This window comes from Podarcis muralis, chromosome Z (assembly GCF_964188315.1).
Source record: "Podarcis muralis chromosome Z, rPodMur119.hap1.1, whole genome shotgun sequence".
Lineage (NCBI taxonomy): Eukaryota > Metazoa > Chordata > Lepidosauria > Squamata > Lacertidae > Podarcis > Podarcis muralis.
In genome coordinates this window covers 9,116,374-9,136,284 of record NC_135673.1, presented here as the reverse complement: position 1 = coordinate 9,136,284, position 19,911 = coordinate 9,116,374, and the positions used below count along the sequence as shown (strand labels likewise).

Here is a 19,911-nt window from a genome sequence, read left to right as displayed (position 1 = left end):
GCCTGTGCCACAGTACTGCTGTATTCTATCCAGGCACGTCCAACAGGTAGATCACTGGACATCTGTGGTAGATCACTGGTTCCCCCCAAAGAAGCTCAACAAGTATGGCTCCCCTAAAAAAACTCAACATTTCTGCCCTTTCCTTTCCTTTCCTTTCCTTTCCTTGACCTGGACCTCTAAAAACTTTGACCTTAACCCCCAAAAAGTGGGTAGATCACTGCCAGTTTTTAACTCTCTTGGGAGTTAGCCACCCCTAATAGACCACTTACTTTAAAGCAGCATTTTATGACTTTTTAAAAGAGGTTGTTCCCTTTGTTCCATGTTCGTGATTACTATGGGTTTTAACAAAACAAAACAAAAAACCTGCTGGAAATAGAAGTTGTAATGCTGGTTTCTTTAATGCTATAGCAGACAACCTTGAATAAGGGATGTGCTTGCAAATTTTGTTTCATCTGCATTTGTAAGCAAGCCAACCTTATTTCCATTTCCCAAACAAAGCTATCCTTTAGATTGTGCAGTTCTTGTGTGTGTGTGTGTGTGTGTGTGTGTGTGTGTGTGTGTGTTTGAATCTTTTAGAAGGAAATGCGTGCTATTTAAAAGCAAATTTTCATGTACTTAAAAAGAACACAACCACAGAAAGCAAGACAGACATGAGATAGTATGGAAGCAAAACTTACAGACTGGAAATAGACTGACCTCTCCATCCCTGCATTGAATCAATGTTTAGATAAGAGAAGTAATAATCAGCCTTATGGTAAATAAATAAAATAGTAGAAACAGCTGTATGGGAATGACCTAGAGTGAGTGGTTGAAATAACTATTGGCAATAAATCTGCTGGATCCTGAAGTCTTATGTGCTGACTTTAGGAGGGAAATGAAAAAGACCACAAGGGTCAAAGGTCAGCTTTCACTCTTCATCTCTCCCACCTTCCCCACTTCCCCTTAATTTTAAGTGCTGTCATTATCACTTGACATCCCTTTCATCTTCTGTGACCTAGTCTAGGTAAGTCCTATGCCTGAACTGATCATTTGCAGGGGCCCCAGTTCCATCAACCTCCCATCTCCCACTTGTCACTGTCAAACTTGTAAATCACTTGTTCATCTTTCCAGCACATTGTTCAAAGCCTTTGCTAAGAATGAAGCTCCTTAAGTTGTAGAAGGCCAAGTCTGCACCATATATTTAAAGCACTATAATAGAATCGTTGAATCCCATGATTCAGTTGTAGAGTTGGAAGAGACCACAAGGATCATGTAATCTGCAATGCAGGAATATTTTTAGCCTTTTCATGGGTTCCCTCAAAGAATCCCAGGAAACATAGCATGTTATGGGTGCTGAAAGTTGCTAGGAGATCCCTGGAAGTGTAATTGATGGTTAAAACCACTGAGGAAATTGTTGCTCCATGAGGGGAATAAGGGTCTCCTAACCACTCTCAGCACCCTTAAGATACCACAGTTTCCAGGTTTATTTGTGGGGGAGCCTGACTGTTCAAAGCGGTTTCATAGCCCTTTAAAATGGTATTGCAGAACTTTCAGCACCCTTAACAAATGGCAGTTTGTGGCCACTTCACTGCAGAACTGGCACTGTTATAGGTGCCACATAATACATACTCTGCAGTTGTAAGAAACCAATCTTTTAGCATGGCAGCTCCCACACTTCAAAACTTCCTGCCTGACACCAGGCAGGCACCTTTAAAATAGTCTTTTCACCAACTGCTTAAAAATTTTTTGTTTAGGCAAGCCTATGCAGAGACATAGATGTTGACATATTTTAAACTTTTTTAAACTGTTGATTTTATTTTATTTTTAAATGTAGCTTTTTAATGTGGGGCATTGATCATTTTAATACAGTGGTACCTTGGGTTAAGTACTTAATTCGTTCCGGAGGTCCGTTCTTAACCTGAAACTGTTTTAAACCTGAAGCACCACTTTAGCTAATGGGGCCTCCTGCTCCCGCCACGCAGTCGGAGCCCAATTTCTGTTCTATCCTGAAGCAAAGTTCTTAACCTGAGGTACTATATCTGGGTTAGCGGAGTCTGTAACCTGAAGCATATGTAACCCGAGGTACCACTGTATATCCTGTGCCATGCTGGCTGAGGCTGATGGGAGTTAGAATCTCAAATCTTCTGGAGGGCCGCAGGTTCTCAATCCCTTCTCTTCATACTTAAAGCAAACTCTTCCTCCAAGTTGGATCACTGTGCAGCTGTTGTTGTTGTTTAGTCGTTTAGTCGTGTCCGACTCTTTGTGACCCCCTGGACCAGAGCACGCCAGGCACTCCTGTCTCCCACTGCCTCCCCCAGTTTGGTCATGCTCATGCTGGTAGCTTTGAGAACACTGTCCAACCATCTCACCCTCTGTCTTCCCCTTCTCCTTGTGCCCTCCATCTTCCCCAACATCAGGGTCTTTTCCAGGGAGTCTTCTCTTCTCATGAGGTGGCCAAAGTATTAGAGCCTCAGCTTCACCACTCTGCAGCTAAAACAGCCCTAACCACACACAAGGCCTTGCAGAGCCAGGCAGAGGCCTGGGCCAGGTAGATCATGTGACCCTCCCCCCCTTTTTTTTTACCCTGGGGATAACTGAAGTCTTGTAAATAAGTAAGTATATAAATAATTTTCACAAAAGGTATGCTGACAAATAATTTTATTTCATGGCTTAAACCGTATCTGCATATAAAGACAAAATGGAAAATATAGATATACAATAGTGCTTTTTAAAAATACATAGGGAAAAGGATTATTTTAAGTATTTACCTTTAAAAAATGCTTTCCTAGCATTGTGAATATGCTGACCAAGGCCCCCTTTGGAATCGGAGGCCTGGACCAAGTGCCCCCCCTCTGTCTGGGCCTGACCACACGCAAGATGAAGGCACCTGGCATGCCTGGGGGAGCCCAAAGGACTGCAGGAGTAGAAAAAGAATTTTCCTAATTTAAACTAGGATTGGAGAGCAATGATCTTGGGACAGGGTGAGCCAAAGGAACAGTAGGAGAGTAAAAGGTAAAGGTACCCCTGCCCGTACGGGCCAGTCTTGACAGACTCTAGGGTTGTGCGCCCATCTCACTCAAGAGGCCGGGGGCCAGCGCTGTCCGGAGACACTTCCGGGTCACGTGGCCAGCGTGACATCGCTGCTCTGGTGAGCCAGAGCCGCACACGGAAACACCGTTTACCTTCCCGCTAGTAAGCGGTCCCTATTTATCTACTTGCACCTGGAGGTGCTTTCGAACTGCTAGGTTGCCAGGCGCTGGGACCGAGCAGCGGGAGCGCACCCCACCGCAGGGATTCGAACCGCCGACCTTTCGATCGGCAAGCCCTAGGCGCTGAGGCTTTTACCCACAGCGCCACCCGCGTCCCTACTAGTAGGAGAGTAGAACTGGAGAAATCTGATCTTTTTTACTGTCTTTCCAGTTAGATTCAGTACTTGGCGCCATGGCCAATGCCAGGCTTAAGTGCCCTTTCGTGGTCTCCTTCCTCCACTGGTTGGCTCTGGTGAGCTTTCTTGGCCAGAGAAAGCATAGTTGCCCCCAGTGTTTACAAGAGGGCAGCTATGTGATTTCTGTACGGTTCTAGGACAGGAATGGTCCTCCAGGTTTTGATTTTTAACTCCAATACCCAGCAGCCTTGACTTTAGTCCATGCTGATGGGGGATGATTGGCATTGAAATTCCACAAAGTCTGGAAGGCAACTGGAGGTCAGGAGGTCAGGAATAACCACAGCAGAGGGGGAACAAAATGCACATGCAGACAAATCACCTTGCATCATGCACTTCCCATTGGAGGATTTATAGTGCTGCATCACAGTCCTGGATTTGCATGATGTCAGGAGGGGAGCAAAAGAGATGGAAGGTTTCAAAAGGTGGTTTCAAACAACAACAAACATTTGAATAAAGCAGGGGGGAGGGACACAGAGAATCTGTAAGGGGGCTGAAGGATATGTGAGGTAGTGGGGGGCTTGAAGGAGCAATGAGAGGAGCAGGGTTTGGGGAAGATGTAAAGGGAGAGGGGCTTGGCAGGTGTGGGTAGACAGGGCTGGCAGGAACCATGAGTAGAGGCAGCAGCCCCTAGTTTAAAAAGGTAAAACAAAATCCAGGAACAATCAGAACATTATAGGCAAGCACTCATAACTCCTCTTCCCTGGGCTGTTGCTGGTGTCTGGGAATTAGCTGTTTTCTTTAATCTTAGGTTTAGAGTCTGCCATTGAAACTGAAATGTAGAAATATTCAGCTCAGTCCCCCAAATGTAGAGAAAGTACAGTACTGGGAAAGATAAATCAGGAGAGAGAGAGAGAGAGAGAGAGAGAGAGAGAGAGAGAGAGAGAGAGATCTGTCTTACCACCCCAAAGCCATAAAACATTCTTTGGGCCCCTTCGTAAAAACCTGATCTGTCTGTAGCAGTTCCATTCTCTGATAACTTACCAACTCCATATGCTTTAGAGATCAGTTGTGTGGAGCTGGGGGGGGGGGCAGGGGGAAAGTCCTGCCTCCGAAGCAACTGGCTATAAGCAACCTCCTCCCCATTTCCTTCCGTCTCATGTAAGACCAGCTGCCTTGTATTGACTTGCATGCTTTAGGGATGGTAAATGTCTAGCAAAAGGGAACAGACACACACACACACATAACCTTGCCGCAGTTTGGAATAGATCATGATGCTTAACAGATTTTCCTGCAGGCTTTGGAACATTAGGCAATATAAACACTATAAAACTTTATATGCCATCATTCACCCCCACCCCCCACCCCAGCTTTTCCTCCCCACTGAGGGTCTGAAGCCTGGGAAATTCTGCTGAATGATTTTTAACTTTGCAGAGCTGGAGGCAGGAAAGTAGGAACTGTTTGCTCCCTGCCAAAACTGGTCTAGGGTGGCTTTGAAAGGGAGGTTGTGACTAGTGGGGGGAGGCAGGAAATTGGACATGACTGGCAGGCCAAATGGTTAGCTTTCTGATCTCCCACTGGGCAATTTTGATGGGTAAGAAAGTCCACCAACCTGTCAATTACCTGATATCACAGTGACACCAGGTGGCCTGATTTTGTCTGTGTGGTTTGAGATCAAACTGTGTGGAGCACTTAGCAAGCTTTGACAATCTGCTGGTGATCAGGGCTTGTGAAGCCTAGTGCCCTGCAGTCTGTAAATGCTGATGATCAGCTGATTGTCAGAGCTTGTGAATTCAGGTGCACATTGGTTTTTTGGAAGTTTGGGTACAGCTAAACTACATACCTGAGAAGGGATTAAAGGTAAGGTAAAGGTACCCCTGCTCGTTCGGGCCAGTCTTGCCAGACTCTGGGGTTGTGCGCTCATCTCACTCTATAGGCCGGGAGCCAGCGCTGTCCGCAGACACTTCCGGGTCACGTGGCCAGCGTGACAAGCTGCATCTGGCGAGCCAGCGCAGCACACGGAACGCCGTTTACCTTCCCGCTGGTAAGCGGTCCCTATTTATCTACTTGCACCTGGGGGTGCTTTCGAACTGCTAGGTTGGCAGGCGCTGGGACCGAATGACGGGAGCGCACCCCGCCGCGGGGATTTGAACCGCCGACCATGCAATCGGCAAGTCCTAGGCGCTGAGGTTTTACCCACAGCGCTACCCGCGTCCCTGGTGAGAAGGGATTACATGGGGATAAAACAGATAGAGTAAGGGACCTCCAGATTCCCAGACTGTCCCTGTACCTTTGATCTCTTTGCTGACCTCCTGGTCTCTTTTAAGTTTAGACTGATATGTATTCGGTTGTAACCTTTTTACAGCTTCTTCCTCACACTTCTCTCTTGAACCTCAAGATGAGAGATCACTTTAGATCTATCCTCTGAGAACAAAGGAGCCTTCTCCAGATTAGTTAGGTAGCTTAGAACTAAAAGCCTTTTCTGTTCAAGTGATATACTACTGCTCTACTAACATCTCTCTCTGAGTGATTGCAACAGCTGAATGCTACTCTCTAACCAGATTCACAAGCTGTATGCTGCACTTTCTGCATACCAAAGAGCTCTGATAGGGCTCAGTTTGATAATTTTGAACAGAGGTTTACAGGCGCCACCAATCACCAATTTGAGAGCCAGTGTGGTGTAGTGGTTAAGAGCGGTGGACTCGTAATCTGGGGAACTGGGTTCGCGTCTCCTCTCCTCCACATGCAGCTGCTGGGTGACCTTGGGCCAGTCACACTTCTTTGAAGTCTCTCAGCCCCACTCACCTCACAGAGTGTTTGTTGTGGGGGAGGAAGGGAAAGGAGAATGTTAGCCGCTTTGAGACTCCTTAAAGGGAGTGAAAGGCGGGATATCAAATCCAAACTCTTCTTCTTCCTTTCCTGTAAGAGTTGTGCAGAAGGATTGAAGGGGCTACCTCTGACTGTAGAGGTAGAGCGTAGCCATCATGGTTTGTAGCTGTTGATAGCCCTCCATGAATTTGTCTAATCTTTTAAAGCCGTCCAGGTTGGTGGCCACCACTGACTCATGTGGGGGCGACTTCCATAGTTTGACTGCATGAAGTAGTAAAATATGAAGATGTAGCAAATCAGCATCTTTGGTGCACAGGAAGAAGGTGTCAGCTGACATTTGTAGAATACCCCCTAAAAATATCAGCAGCAGGGGAACTCCTAATGCAGGTGTGTGAGGAGGGGAACTTTGGCCTTCCAGACATTGCTGCACTACAGTTCCCACCATTCCTGGCCACTGATTGTCCTTCCTGGAGTTGATGGGAGTTGTAGTTCAGTAGTATCTGGAGGGTGAAAGAGGAGAGGGTACAAAAAGGAACTCTGTGAGGTCTGTGTATGCTTAGTTGGCATGTGTAGGGATGGGCGTGTTTGTCAATTTCTTTTCTTTTTTTCTGTTTCTCATCCCCCCCCCCCCAAGTTTCCTGTTCAGTTCTCCACATTTCCACACCCATGTGCTTTTTTTCTAACATAATGCATTTTTGAATGTTATTTTCACAAATGCATGCATGTCAGTTTATGTACACATTCCCTGAGAATCTGCATTTTTGTACACATCACCCAGCTGCAGAAGTCTATTGCAAAATTTGGAAACGTGCAAATTTTGAAGGATGGCCATGCTTTGGTCTGCGTATTGTTTCAGCCAGTGTGAATTAGGTGGGTTCTCCTTTAATTGGCAACTGAATTTAATTTCTTCCCTGTCCCAAGGCATGGGGTTCTGTTCAACCATTTCCCATCCAATTTATTTTGCTTTTACACCATAATATTTGCTCCTGGCAGCTGCATTTTGTATGGTGACAGAAAATGCACAGATGCCCTTTTCTAAACTCTGTTTTCAGTCAGCATCAAAACCAAAGCCAGTCTTCTGACTCCTTTGCTCCCAGGCTTGATTTAGTTTCAGCAACATTGGGAAGCCTCATGGCAGTGTGCAAGTGTCTCTTATTTAATGCTACTCAATTTCCACATTCACACCTCTGTGCATACTAGGACCACATTGTTTCATCCAGAGGATGATCCGGAGTAATTGCAGATGGGAAATATCTGTTAAGTCATCCAATTCTGTAACCTTGCCAAGCCCAGTAATGGATCATTTCCTTCACCAGATGCTCTGGTGTGCAGCCCAAGCAGCAATGCTTCCAACCATCCTGGAAGACTGCAGTGACGTTTGCTTTTTTGAGTATCCCCTTCCTCCTCCCCCCCCTCCCTGCTCTCTGGCCAATTGCTAATCTCCCTTTCCTGAGCAAGGTTCTGGAGTGAGTGGTTGCAGACCAAATCTAGGCACCTTTGAAAGAAACTCATTTTCTGGATCCATTGCAGACAGAGTTTCAGCCTGGTTTTGGCACAGAAACTGTTTGGGTTGCCCTGTATGATAACCTCTGTCGAGAGAGAGACAAGGGAAACATGTCCCTGTTAATTCTCCTTGATCTCTTAGCGGCTTTTAATACCACCAAAGATGGTATTCTTCTGGAGCAACTCTCCAAGCTAGGGGTAGGTGGCCCTGCAGGGTTCTGCAGGACTCAATCCTATCTCCCTATGTTGTTTAACATCTACATGAAACCACTGGGTGGAGTTATCTAGAGGTTTGGAGTACATTGTCAGCAGTATGCTGATGACACTCAGCTCTATTTCTCCTTTACATCTGCAGGTGAGGCAGTGGAAGTGCTGGACAGGTGTCTTGCCTTGGTAATGGACTGGATGAGAGCCAACAAACTGAAACTCAATCCAGATAAGACTGAGGCACTGTTAGTGGGTGGTTCCCTAGACCAGTTGGGTGGGAGATTGCCTGCTCTTGATAGGGTTACACTTCCTCTGAAGGAGAGGGTACGTAGCTTGGGGGGTACTCCTGGATCCTTTGCTGTCACTTGAGGCTCAGGTAGCCTCAGTGGCCCAGAGTGCCTTCCATCAGCTTTGGCTGGTGGCCCAGCTACGCTCCTATCTGGACAGGGATAGCCTAACTACTGTTGTCTATGCTCTGGTAACCTCAAGGTTGGACTACTCCAATGTGTTATACATAGGGCGTCCTCTGAAGATGGTTTGGAAACTTCAGCTAGTGCAGAATTCAGCAACCAGGTTGCTCACTGGAGCAAGACGGTTTGAGCATATTACACTATTCCCTGTCAGACTGCACTGGCTACCATTTAGTTTCCAGATCCAATTCAAAGTGCTGGGTTTGACCTATAAAGCCTTAAATGGTTCAGAATCACAATACCTCAAGGACCGCCTCTTTCCACGAGATCATCTTCTGAGGCCCTTCTTCGTATGCCGCCTCCTGGAGAGGTCCAGAGGGTGAGAACACGAGAACAGCCTTCTCTGCAGTGACTCTCCATCTGTGGAATGCTCTCCCCCAGGGAAATTTGCCTGATACCTTCATTATATACCTTTAGGCACCGGGCAAATATGTTCCTTTTAACTAGACCTTTGGTTGATTTGATTGACATCCTTTTAAAATGTGTTGGAGGGGGTTATTGGGTTGTTGCTGTTTTTGTTTTTATTTTGTATTTTGTGGTTTTATGTTTTGTGGTTTTATGTTTTGTGGTTTTATGTATTTTGTGGTTTTATGTGGTTTTATGTTGTGATTTTATTCTGTGAACCACCCTGAGACCTGCAGGTATAGGGTGGTATATAAATTCAATAAATAATAATAATGAATAATTCCTCTTTCCTGTGCTCCATTGCATATTCCCACCATATATTGTAAGGCTTCCCTGGAGGCAACATAGATCTGTCTCGACTGATTGCACTGGCAAATTTCTGTCTCATTTGTAAGCTTGGAAAGGTGGAGCGAGGGAGACTTGGCAATAGGAAAATAATCAAAACATCAGGACTGCGGATGTCTATTTGGGCAGGTTCCAGAAGGATCAAAAATTTGAAAGGAGCATGTTTCTCAGATGGAATTTCTACTTTGTGGAAATAATTTATGGTCTGAGGGCCACATTCCCTTCTGGGCAATGTGTCAGGGGGCAGGTGCTAGTGGCAGATAGAGCCAGAGTGGGTGGAGCAGTGAATGGCAATTTTACATTTGTACAGTAGGCTAGGGAGCTTGAACTGAAGAGAGGGGAACTTCTGGAAGTCAGATCCAGTTTCAATAGAGCAAACCACTGCTCATTGTAGCTGGATGGAGTGAGTGGCTGCAGCCTGGTGATGCACTAGTTGTAGGGAGATGCAAGATGCCAGCCAGTTTCTACCTGGCCATATAAAGTGGGTGGGAACCTTTTTTTCTGCCTGGAGACTTCATCCCATTCTGGACACAGCTTCCAAAGGACACATCCCAATGGTGGTTGGGGGCAGAGGCAAACATGGGCAGAGCATTCAGTCAAGCAAGAGGCACAATCAGAGTTCAAGCCTGCATCCCAGCTGGACAAAAACACTCAAGGAAAGGAAGGGGCAGAAGGGGGTGTGGTTTGGGGAGATTCCTGAGGGTTGGGTAGAGAGACTTGGGGGCCAAATTTGCCCCCCAGGCCTGAGGTTGCTAATGCCGCTTCAACATTAGGGAGTAGGAAGTTTACTGCTCTGTTGCACTGGGTGCAAAGTGACCCTGGAAAACAGTTTTTCAAGGGATACTGATATTAAGACTACGGTTTTGTGGACTGGGTAGTATGTAGGAGAGTGGAATTCACTCCACTCAGCATAAAAACCACACTGGAAAAAATTGCCGGGGACACTATACTCTCCTCATCCTTGAGATGAGCATTATGAGCTGTAAAAACCATATATTTCTCAGCTAGGGAAATGATCTTCCTTGTCAACAACTGTAGCTATACTCATGGTGCTGTATAAAGACCCCTGTGGCTCTAAGTAGTAGAAGCCGTGTCTCTGTCATGGAGATGTTAACTGTCCAAGCAACTACTGCTTGCCTTGAAGGCCAAAGGCAGAACAGTTACTCTACCCTATGTGCATTGGATTAGAGCCACTTTCTGCTCAATTGACTCATTATCCGACTGAACGGCAAAACCCTGCCTGCTGTGCACTGATGCGTACTGACAGCTCCCAATGTGCTCTGGGGTTGTTCATCTGTCCTGAAACAACTTCCTTGTCTCATCTTTGGTGGGAGTTCAGAGAAGCAGGATCTGGACACTTCCCAAGTGATGGCAGATGGTGCTGGAGGCAAGCAAGGGTGTAAGAGTCTGTCCCCAGCACCACCTCCAACACTACCAACTGTGTGTTTGGCTCTGTACAATCCAGCACCTTCATGCTGACTTGGATGCAGCAGAGCAGTGTGTGCGCTCATTGTCAACCCAGTCCTCTGGCTAGAAGGGGGTATTTCCATATCACTGGGAACATGTGGTCCTTGGCAGAGTTTATGGGAAGGGCACGCAAAGGTAAGTGGCAGGAGAAAACACTAAAAACTGCTTTAGACTAGGCTGGTACAGTACCAGGCCACATACAGTCTGTTCTGGGGTTGGAAGTCTCTGGGGCCCCCTCATTGGCTATGCTTTGGATCCTTCTTGAATGTCCAGTAAAGGTAAAGGTAAAGGTACCCCTGCCCATACGGGCCAGGCTTGACAGACTCTAGGGTTGTGCGCCCATCTCACTTAAGAGGCCGGGGGCCAGCGCTGTCCGGAGACACTTCCGGGTCACGTGGCCAGCGTGACAAAGCCACATCTGGCGAGCCAGCGCAGCACACGGAACGCCGTTTACCTTCTCGCCAATAAGCGGTCCCTATTTATCTACTTGCACTTAGGGGTGCTTTTGAACTGCTAGGTTGGCAGGCGCTGGGACGGAACGACGGGAGCACACCCTGCCGCGGGGATTCGAACCGCCGACCTTTCGATCGGCAAGCCCTAGGCGCTGAGGCTTTTACCCACAGCGCCACCCACGTCCCCCCTTGAATGTCCAATTTCTGGCCAAAAATGAAGAGTGACAGGGAGGCAATGTAGGTTTGCACCAGCCATTCTGGACTAATAGCTGCTGCAGAAATCAGGTGAGATGTCGCCTTTATGTGACTGAAGACAATTGACTTGGGAGTTCATATGAAGCTCTAGCCCAGGGATAGGGAATGTCAGACCCAAAGACTGGATGAGACCCTCCAGGCCTCTCTGTCTGGCCCTAGGGACTCTCCCCAGGCCATACCCCTCACAAGCCCAGCTTCTTCCCCTCCTTGAGTGTGTTTTCTTTCCTGGGTGGGTCCTGGAGCTCCAAAACACCTCTTACTTGCCTCAATGTGGGGCAGAGAGAGCTGTGTGAGAGTATCTGTTGAAACTAGCCTGCCATAGAGGTAAAATTCAGTCCTTGCTCCTCCCACTTTTGCCTCTGGTCCCACCCGCTACTGGCTTGTGGCTCCTCAGAAGGTTGCCCAGAAGGGAATGTGACAGAGAATTTGTCTATCATCATGGGGTGGTTGGTTTCACCTGTGCTGCCTCACTTTCAGCCCAAGGAACCTTCAGAAAGGAGTTGCTGCCACAAATTTGTCTTTTAATGAACTGAATGGAGTGGAAGATTATGAGTCATGGGGGTGTGGAGAGTGTGTGTATGCATTCGGCAGTGCTGAGATTATTTTTTTGGTTGCTATCTTGTTAATGGTGTTGTTTTATAGATGATGGAAGCTCTAGTACTTTGTGATTCCTATAATGTGACTTTTGCTCTAATTGCGCTGTTTAGCTTATTTTTTGTTGTTTTGTTGGTGGTGTTTAATGGATTGTTTTTGTTGTTTTCTTACTTGTTCTGTATGGTTTGTACTGTATTTTGTTCTATTATGTTATTGTTATTTACTGTTTGTAAGCCACATTTGAATGAAAAGTGGCATAGAAATATAATCAGTTAAAAAATCAGAGGTCTGAACTGATGGTTTGCAGAGCAGCTGACAACCACATCAGATTGCACTGAGGGCCACATGCAGTCTCGGGGCCTTGTTCAACTGGAGATGGCAGGAACTGAACCTGATGCCGTCATGCACTGACCTTTCTCCCCACAACCACCTTTCATATTGAGATATGGCTTAGCTGCCCTCCCCCCACACACACATACACTCCCTTTAGAACAGGTGTGGTGAAGCTGGGACCCTCCAGCTGCTGCTGTACTACAACGCCCATCATCCTGGGTTGCGGGAGATGATGGGAGATGTAGTTCATCAACATCTAGAGGGCCTCAGGCTTTGCTCTCCTGCTCTAGATTGTTGATTCCTTCCTTCTGACTTGTTCTGGGGTGGGGTTTTTTTAGTCAGTCAAAGAATATGTTAATGAATATCTCTTCTCTTTTCTCTCTCCCTCCCACCATCTCTCATTCAATACAGTTGAAGTGAACTTGCTGGACATACTGGCCTCCCACAACACAGACTTTGGCAATTTTTCACATGGCTATGATGATGCTAACTGCAGCATCTTGGAGGTTGGACAGTATGCAACGCTCAGCATCCCTTCTGTAGAAGCCTTTGGGGAGAAGTGAGTGTCAGGTGCCCAACATCTTCACCTTTATCTCCACCTCCACATGAATATTGAAGTCACCCAGGTCTATGGTCCTGTGGTCCTCCAACAATACTCCAGAGACCACCTCAGGCAACTCAGTTAGGAATGCTGTTGGGCAACAGGGTGGTCAGTAAACCAGCAGTATCTCCAGTCCATCTCTGTGCCCCAGTCTGTCCAAAGATGAAGAGGTTTTCTGATCAAGGAGATAATGCTTTTGTGGACAATAGCAACACCTCCTCCTTGAGTCCCCAATCTAACCTGGTGATGTACCACATACCCTGGCTGGGTAAGGCTACCTGGCGGGTAAGGCTAGGCCCACCCAATTCACTCACCCAAGTCTCAGTAATACACACCAGATCAGCCTTCTCATCCACAATCAAATCATGGATGAGCATGTTTTTCTTATGAACCAATCTGGCATTCAGTAACAGCACCACCAAACCAAAGGGATCAGTGGATAGACCACCAGTATCTTCTAGAGGAGTGAGAGGACTAGGATGAGGAACTGAGACCAAACATCTAGGCCTCTGCCCCATATGGTAGTCAGCCCCTCCATTCTAATTGCCCACAATTACTGGAATTGAGGTAGCATTTTCACAATCCCTGGTATATGCCCACCTCGGCATATTTGAACACCATCATCCATCACCACATCCAACTGGGAGATTAGGGCCACAGATAGTAAACTAAGACACAATAGCATGCACATCCCACCCCACCAGGAGGAAGATGGTTAAGTCCACAACTACTCTCCTCTCCCTGCCTCTCACTCAGGGGGAACCTCACCAAACTAAACTTCTATTCAACCAGGCTCTCACCATGACTGAGGTTCACAGGCCTGTCTCCCACAGTATCTGGCCTAGAATTCTGTATCTTGACTGACAGCGGTGGACACCCATGCCCTGTGGCTCCCCAACCTCTTTGGTGTCAACCCCTTAGCAGTGGACCCCACTGACCATGGCAGGGCCTATTGTTATAATAGTAAGGCAGGCCATGGGCCACACCCACTGCCCAGCTTTATTTAGCAATCAAGCAAAGCCCCATACTATAATCACACCACTTTCTCTCTTACCTGCAGGCAGATGTCTCACAGGACAAGCAGACTGACACAGACAGAAATGGCTCACACACTCTTGCTGGCTGGCAGAACAGACCTGGCAGAGGCTAGGATTATGCAAACCACCCTCTTTTTAGTTGGCCTTCTGTAGGCCTCCTCCCCAAACTGATATGGAAATGTGGTGAGCAGGACTTAAGACTGGAAAAATAAGAAACTAAATTGACAGATTCACTCATCCTTATTTCTATACCACTCTACTGCTGTACATGGATATGGGCCACCCCACATTGTCCTCACAACAACTCTACAAGAAAGTCTAGGCTAAGAGAGAGAGAGAGAGAAAGTTACTAGCCCAAGGTTACCCAGTAAGCTTCATAGCTGAGTAAGGGATTCAATCTTCCTAGTCAAAATACAAGGCTCTAGCCACTATTCAACACTGCTATTCTGTTATTCATGCTCTGCTTCTCTTTTAGCTTTGCAGATGAGCTGAGTCTGCTGCTGATGCTCAGGTACTCTTTGAAGGAGAACACCAGTCTCTTGACTATCATCGGTCTTCAGAGCAACATCCTCTTTCAGATCAGGATTACCCCTCACACCTTGGTATTTGTTGCCAGAAGGGGGCACCATTATGAGTGAGCTCAGTGCCATATTTTTCTTCATTATTGCATCACACTGTTGCACAGACTGAAAGCCAAACCTATCTGTGCTAAACTTCGATCAGGGAGCAGAATCAGTGGGACAGTTCTCCTCCAGACAAACCTCTGGGCTATTAAAAAATTTTCCTACTGCTATTTTTCTAGAAAAAGGTGTGCCAGAACTCACCATGAGCACTTCCCTTGTTCTCTTATAATGACAATGACACTCACCTGAGAGGTACTGGAACTGAGTTCTGGTGCTTTCCAGCTGAAAAAAAAAGCCCTGATCCCTTCCTTTCCCCTCTCCTCCATGCAATTAATATTGCCAGCACCACCACTATCCCCCCACCCCACCCCTCCATAGAGATCCCCCCACTCCTACCCCCACCCCAATACCAACCCAGACGACACAAAATCACCCTCCCCACTTCCCAACCACCCACAACAACCCACAACCCACACTCTCAACCACTGCTCCAAGGACTCTACCCATAGCACAAAAAGAACCATACATACAAAAATAGATCCCTCGCCCCCATCTCTTCCTTCACCACAAAAGGAAACAAACAAAATAAGCTGGTAAAAGAAAAGAAAAACAAAGAAAGAAACCCATACCAACTAAAACAATACCCACAACCTCAATAAAACAATCAACAAACAGGCTAAAGTCAGACACACAACAAGCAGAATTATGGCACCAGAGCATGCCAATACCCATATCCCCACCCCAACTAGCCAATAATGTTGTTAATAACACTGGCAACATTGCTTATAAACCTTATATCCAACACAGGCATCACAAAAGGTGCTGAACACCATCTCACTGACCATTCCCTGTCACAAATGACAGGGAAGAGGTCCTGTTCTTAAACAAGGCCTTCCATGCCATATGAGACCCAGGACCAACTGGCTGGAAGCCAGATGGTCCAAGTTATCCCAAATAAACACCTATATAACTACATATTGGCTATTTTTTGTAATCTACCCCGCTGCCCCCTCTCTTTAACCCAAATCTGATTCTAACCCCCCTCTTCCCCCCCATCAGACTTTTATGTCAGCACAACTTAATAGGTTTGATAGACAATATAAGGTGAAAGAGTCAGGACAACCCAGATGCGTTGGCAGGGAATCATCCTATAAAGTGCATAAGCAGAATGGCTAACTTAAAAGCAATTACACTAAATGTGAGAGGGGTTGGGAAACCCTATCAAAAGAAAATGCATCACCTCATATGTAAACACCGTGACATTGCCTTCCTACAAGAAATACACAATCCACCCAAAGGAAGCAAATGCCTAAGCGAATGGTATCAAATAGTATGGGAAACAGCCTTACTAGAAAAACTAACCAATAAACTGAAACTGACATGGTGACAATAGAAGAGGATGCCTTCACCCCAGTATGGTTCTCCTTTATCACATACACAGCCCAGCAAGACAACAACAAGAATCTTCCAACAGCATACGAATCAATCTGGCTAACCTGATTCAAAAATACACACCTGACTCACATACAAAAACAAATCTCACTACTGCCAACCAAAGACAACCAACCACACCTTAGGCCACCCCCAATGTCTCTCACCACCGAGGAAATAGAACAAGTGAATAGTAAGAGAACCCACACAAGTGACACTGACACAAAACCGCACACATACACTAAGTAGAAGAATAGAAACCTCACCGTCCCCCATCCTCCTCTTCCCCTTCTTTTCTTCCCAACCTAATACTGCATGCAACACTGTCAAACAACAAATGAAACTGATCTTTAGAAAACACAACTTGAAAAAGAGATCATTCCTTTTTTTAAAAAAATTAAGACATTAATAATAATAATAATAATAATAATAATAATAATAATAATAATAATAGCTCTGATTTTCCCCTGGACCAGGCCCTGCTTGTTACCCTCCTTGTGTGCTTTTGCCTGGCTGGAATGTGCCCTTGACCTCTAACAATGCCGCTTGCTTGCTTGCTTGCTTGCTTGCTTGGATGGAGGGAGGTTGGAGAGATATGTGTATGAGAAACATGCTGCATGTCTATTTGAAAACCTCTGACTTTATGTGGTTGCAATATATCCTAGTGTACAGGGGTAAGAGTCATGTCCATTGCTCCACCCACTTTTGCCTCTGGCCCTCCTCACCACTATCCCCCTGGCCCTTGGAAGATTGTTCACAAGGGAATGCCTCCCGTGAACTGAACAAGGTTCCCCAGCCCCTTCCTGGACCATTGGTAGAGATATCTGGAGATGTCAGTGAAAGTGGAGATATATTGGATTGCCAGCATCAAAAGAGTTGGGGTATCAGAGGTCCAGACTGGAAGGGGAACGTGTCATGCGTGAACCTGAGGCTTGCACAATTGTGTTCTTGTAATGCACAATCAGAGTTAAGGAACCTCAGATCCAGAGGCAAGAGCTTCCTATCTGACCTCAGAAGTCTGTCCAGTCCATGCCCCTCACCAGCCTTGCTTTGCACTCTCTATGAGTGTTCTTGCCTGTCAATTTTGCCTCTGGCCCCACCCACCACTGGCAGGTGGCTCCTAGTAAGTTGCCCAGAACGGAATGTGGCCCCTGGTTCCTCAATCCTGTGCTTAGAGCTGGGGTAGCTGGCATGGTGCCCACCAGGTAATCTTGGATTACAACTCCTATCAACTCCAGCCAGCATTGCTAATAGTCAGGGATGGTGGCAGCTTCAGTGGGGCACCATGTTGGCCACTAGTGGTTTAGCGTTAATGCCCAGATATAGTCACAATATGCAATGCTAAAAATGCACTGCCCGGTCTCAGAAACTTACACTTGCATGGGAGAATTAAAAGGTCATCGCCCAGTGCTGAAATTACATCAAAGTGGGTGCTAGGCATGGCCTCCCAGGGGTGAGTTATCTACAGTGGTAGGGCCATAGCTCTCTGGCATGCAGAAGGTCCCAGTTTCAATCTCTAGCATATCTTAGTAGTATGACTTGGTATAAGGCATCCCTGTGTTCAGAGGCAGCTGGGTTTTGAAGGTAAGAGTGTTGAGGGCTGGCTCTAGTGTTAGGCAGAGTGAGGCATGCTCCATCCATTGCCATCAGTCACACCTCTACCAACAGACTCCCTGTTGCTGTGTGTTGCCTAACTCATGTGTTGCTCTTTCTGGCCCTGTCATTTGCAGGTTCCCAGTTTCCTCCCTGGCAGATGGACACTGGCACAGAGTGGCCCTTAGCATCTCCTTGAACAGGTTGGCTCTGTATGTGGACTGCTGCCTGCTGGAGAGCGTTGGCTGGTCTGGTTACTTTGGCATGGGGGTGGCCACGGAGGGCCTGGTGGTTATTGGAGGTCTCATCGAGCCCTTTGAGGTCCCTTTTGAGGTGAGGAACAGCATGGGTTTGCAGCTGCATTATTCTTTTCAGGACAGCGTCCACTACCATGCATGAAAATCACAAGGAATAAGGCAGCTTTCTCAGTTCTCAAATAGAAAAGCTGTCTATTACAACGCACCAGGAAACTGTTCAGCAGCCACGGTTCCCATAATCAGAGCCGTAGCTAGGTGATCTAGCGCCCCTGGCAGAACCATCCAGATTGCATCCCCTAAACACAGACAAGTTAATTCTTCTTTCCGCCTCTCCTCCAGCCCTACCCATTCAAGTCACCCTCTATTTAAAACCTTTTCTTATGAGGCAATAATCAATATTTTTATTTATGGACATATTGTAGCTGATTTTGCCCCCCTGGCGGTGGCCCAGCTCATCACCCCCTAGCTACAGCCCTGCCCATAATGAGTTCTTCCTAACACATACTGTCCATTTTTATGGACAGATGCTGGTTAGAATGTGTATGTGCTTTAAGGGCATAAGAAGAGCCCTGCTGGAATGGGCACTTGTCTAGTCCAGCCTCCTGGTCTCAAAGTGGCCAACCAGATGCCCTAATGGGAGGCTTGTAAGCAGGACCTGAGTGCAAGACCCACTCTCCCTACCTTGCAATTCATAGCAGCTGGTATTCAGACAGAGGTAGAATGTAGCCATCATGTCTAGAAGCCATTGATAGATTGAACCTCTGTGAATCTGTCCAATTTCCTTTTCAAGCCATCCAAGTTGGTGGCCATCACTGCTCCTTGCTGGAGTGAACCCCAGTTTTAACTCTGTGCTGTGTGATAATAGTGTTATGAGAGAGTGATATCCACATTTACCACTCCATGCATACAGTGGTACCATGGAAGTCGAGCAGAATCCGTTCCGGAAGTCCGTTCAACTTCTGAAATGTTCAACTTCCAAAGTGCAGCTTCTGATTGGCTGCAGGAAGCTCCTGCATCCAATCAGAAATTGTGGAAGCCCCGTTGGATGTTCAGTTTCCAAAGGAACATTCAAAAACTGGAACACTAAGTTCCAGTTTCCGATTGTCCAGGAGCCAGAACATTCAACTCCTAAGGCGTTTGGGAACCAAGGTGCAACTGTATTTGTATACTCCTCTATCATATCCATTCTTCCCTTATCTCTTAATCACTAGGAGAGGAAGAGTGGGGCGGGGGAAGTGCACCGCCCCTGGCAGCGCGTTCTTGGTGGGGTGCCATTGTGGCTGCCCCCACCCGCGCTGGGCGCCATGCCCCCTGCAGGCAGCGTGCCACACCCTTGCAGGTGGTGGTCACGCCCCCAGCACATGCACCACGCCCCTGGGATGCATGCCAGCCCCACCCCCAGGTGCCGGAGCATAAAGCTCCGCCCCTGCTCTTAATTTAACATCTCTGAAATGTTGCAACCAGTGCTTTTCTTCTAGAAAAAAGGTGCCAGTACTCACCATGAAGTTGTTACAGTCAGTGCCCCACTTTTAACCAGTGCTTTTCTTCTAGGAAAAAATGGTGCTGGTGCTGTGTACCCTTGAGTGCAGTGGTGGAACTTCATGCACCAGCACTGGGGGTGGAGAGCAGGCAGGGGCGGGGCTGGGGCGCATCCCAGGGAGGGGGCGCACCGCCCATAGGTTTGGGGAGCGCGTCCTCGGGGCAGGGGGCGCTGCCCACAGGGGCGTGGTGTGCATTCTGGGGGCATAGCATGCTGCCTGCGGGGGCGGGTCGCCCAGTGTGTGTGGGGGGGGGCAGCTGCAATGGAACCCCACCGGGATCACGCTGCCCCCGCTCCCCTCTTCCTCCGCCAGTGCTTGAGTATCCCCAGATAAAAAGCACTGGTTTTGACCTTTCCTCATAGGAAAGTTGCTCCAACCTCTTGATCATTTTGGTTGTCGTTTTTGAATCTTTCCCCACTTTTCAGTACCCTTCTTGAAACGATTTTCCTCACACCCACCTTTCAGAAACCTAGAAGGGTGAACAATAGGCAGTGACTTAAGTTCATGTGTCTTGGAACTTTACTCCCCTACAATCTTGTTACTTTTTTATTATTCACTGTTTTATAACCCAAAACATGAGTACGTAATACAGTAATAAAACTTGCAT

At 47.1% G+C, this 19,911-nt stretch overlaps 2 protein-coding genes across 6 annotated transcripts in view; one reads left to right on the top strand and one right to left on the bottom strand.

Annotated features, from left to right (window-relative positions):
* Nucleotides 1-19,911, bottom strand: part of SLC31A2 (solute carrier family 31 member 2) — a 989,995-nt gene that overhangs the window by 739,569 nt on the left and 230,515 nt on the right. The window lies entirely within an intron of this gene.
* LOC114588886 (uncharacterized) overlaps nucleotides 1-19,911 on the top strand; it is a 145,730-nt gene that overhangs the window by 17,756 nt on the left and 108,063 nt on the right. For 4 of the 5 annotated variants that reach the window (XM_028714651.2, XM_028714652.2, XM_028714648.2 and 1 more), the window contains exons 2-4: nucleotides 12,633-12,780; nucleotides 14,335-14,493; nucleotides 17,644-17,839. In XM_028714651.2, coding sequence (XP_028570484.2) covers nucleotides 12,633-12,780; nucleotides 14,335-14,493; nucleotides 17,644-17,839 — 503 coding nt within the window. The remainder of the gene's footprint in view (nucleotides 1-12,632; nucleotides 12,781-14,334; nucleotides 14,494-17,643; nucleotides 17,840-19,911) is intronic. The other variant, XM_077922139.1, reaches the window with a different exon arrangement.